The following is a 2699-nucleotide window of genomic DNA, read 5'->3' as shown; positions in this document are numbered from 1 at the left end:
TCATCTGCTCCTGTGTGCTCTGGTTAGATATATCCTTCTCCCAAAGCTGCAGATTCAGTGCCATCCTTTGAGATAAATTCTTCTCGGGGGAGGGGCAGGCATCCACTTAGTATTTGGGGCTGGGACCAGCCCCCTACGTTTTGTCTATTTTTCTGTATAACAGTTTAATTAATGTATTTTGAGGGATTTCATTGATTGCACATAGTTTACTATGGTTATGTCTTCTTGTTGTTTTAGTTATTTAATTATTATATAGTGTCCTTTTCTGGTTTTTCATGATGCATTTTGCCTTGGCATCTATTTTATCAGATAGCCCTGTTGCCACTCCTGGTGTTTTTGTTGTTGCCATTAGTTTAGTTGATTTTTCTCCATCTTTTGTTTTTATAATTCTACATGTCCGTAGTTGATATCAAATGCTCTGAGTAACTAAAGAATGTGAGGTCATTTGTTAAATACAAGGACAAAACTTATTAGTAAAGAGCAAACAAGACTCTAAAAGTACAGTCATAGTGCTTAAAGACATGTCATAGAAATGTAAGCTTTGCCCAAGCAAACTGCAATATTTTATAGAATTAGATTTTTAAGAAAGGGAGAAATGTGAGGCTATTCATGTAGGTAGAAATGACAAGTGAGGATAATAAACCAAGTACATAGTATATTGATTTAGAATTTGCATTTGCATTTTTCATTATGGTAACCACTAGGTTTCATATTTTTTTCTTTGTTTATAGATGAGAGTTCAGACCAGCACCACTGTTACAGTAAGTACATTTTAACAATTCCTAATTAAATCACTCAGAATAAGGCAATGGAGATGGCTTCTCAAAGTGTGGCTCAAAAGACAAAGGAGAGTATTATAACAAGAAATATAGTAATGTAGTGCTAAAATGAAGGAAGTCAATTTTTACGAGAGGGCAAATATAATATGAGTTCACTACTAAAATAAGAATAAATATCAAGGCAAAGAAAGTCCTCTCAGGTCATGCACTCTTCTAATCTGGTATCCAAAGCAACAAGGTAGAAAGCTTGCCTTGTGTCCATGAAGCATATATTCCACCCTTTATATGTACACTTTAAAAAACACTTTGAAAGAGGAGGTCTCACATCAGCTGGGATCATTTTTTCAAGATGGGAGGAAAGGGAGAAAACCATTCAGTTGCCATACAACATTTTGCTAAGGTCATCCCCAAATCAACAGACACAAGAGTAATAAGAGAACCTTACTTGAAAGTCAAGTCAAAATGAGGGAAGGGGGCATGCAGGTCTAGGAGAAGGTGTTTTCATTTCTGTTGATGTGTAAGTGAGGAAGAGAAACCTCCCATGAGAGAGGAAAATGCTTAACGTTACTTACATAAAACCAAAGGGGAGAATATGCTTGGTACTGTGTTCCTAATGGGACACTTCCAATCTAGTTTCTAACCAGCCCTTGATGGCCAGACCATGTGCTATAGACTACTGGGACTTTAGATTTTGTTCTTTGGAGGCATACAACATCCTTGATAAGCCACACAAGAAGGAGTTGATGTGGAAACCCTAATAAGTGAACTAGGCTTTACCTCAAACTTAACTGTAGCCCTATGATTTGAAGCTGAAACTCTTTAGTGTGAGAAGAACCCGGTAATTGCTATCCCAAAGTTATAGATCTGGCAATGGTTGGACTTCGGTTTGGATCTCTTGCCTTTAGGGTTTCCAATGGATGGTTGTCTGGGACCATCAGATATTTACTATTTTAACCTCTTTGCTTTATTATGACTGGAAGACATGGTTCTGCCTTTGTGAATTAATATTATTGAAAGTTTTGACCTATCATCAACCCGCATTGTTTGTGCAAGTCATGTCCAGTCACTACTAGTGTCTAAAACTGTACAAGTGAACAATTCATGTATTGTAATTCAGAGCCAGTCTATATTTGTATAATCTCCTTTTCTCAACTGTGTTTTAAATTCTATACCATTGACTAAATTAATTTAACTATGAAAAAAATTAAATTATGCCCCAGGGTGATCAAAAGCTAAGTTGCATTAGGTAAACCTGCTGCTCACTTCTTCTTAACAAGGAGGTTACTTTGAGGACTAAGGTGTCCCAAGCCATGGTATTTTCAATAGTCTCATATGCATATGAAAGTTGGACATTGAATAAGGAAGACTTGATGTATTGGACTTATAGTGCTGGAGAAGACTGTTGAAAGTACCATGAACTGCCAAAAGGGCAAACTGGTCTGTCTTGGAAGAAACCCAGAGCACTCCTTTGAGGCAAAGAGGGCAAGACTTCATCTTACATACTTTGGACATGTTGTCAGGGGAGACTAGTCCAGGAAGATGGACACCAGGTTTGGTAAAGTCCCTCAAGGAGATTGACCCAGTGGTTGCAACAATGGGCTCAAGCATAGGAACAATTGTGAGGATATGCATCAGGTGGTGTTTCACTGTTATGCAAAGTGACCCTAGGCTATGGGTCTGAATTGACTGGAAGGCACCTAACAATAACAACCAGGGGCATGACTAATTGTGTTCTCTAACATAAAATGTTAATGATGGCTCTAAAGTGTGTATATATGTGTGTGTGTATATATATGTGTGTGTGTGAGTGTGTGTGTGTGTGTATTTCTATATATTATGAGTATATATCTACCTCTGAGGGGTCACTCTCTTGAGTGTGACTGAAAATCAAAATCCATTGCCCGAGAGTCCGCTCTGATT

The 2699-nt window shown here is 37.8% G+C and overlaps 1 protein-coding gene across 1 annotated transcript in view; it reads left to right on the top strand.

The window, feature by feature from the left end:
- WDR64 (WD repeat domain 64) overlaps positions 1-2699 on the top strand; it is a 253246-nt gene that overhangs the window by 57764 nt on the left and 192783 nt on the right. The window contains exon 5 of the mRNA XM_030886170.1: positions 732-761. Within this exon, the coding sequence (XP_030742030.1) occupies positions 732-761 (30 nt within the window). The remainder of the gene's footprint in view (positions 1-731; positions 762-2699) is intronic.

Source organism: Echinops telfairi, unplaced genomic scaffold, assembly GCF_000313985.2.
Source record: "Echinops telfairi isolate 266 unplaced genomic scaffold, ASM31398v2 ScPeMD7_655;HRSCAF=1070, whole genome shotgun sequence".
Taxonomy (NCBI): domain Eukaryota; kingdom Metazoa; phylum Chordata; class Mammalia; order Afrosoricida; family Tenrecidae; genus Echinops; species Echinops telfairi.
The sequence above is the reverse complement of the archived record's forward strand: the minus strand, read 5'-3'. Positions and strand labels throughout refer to the sequence as shown.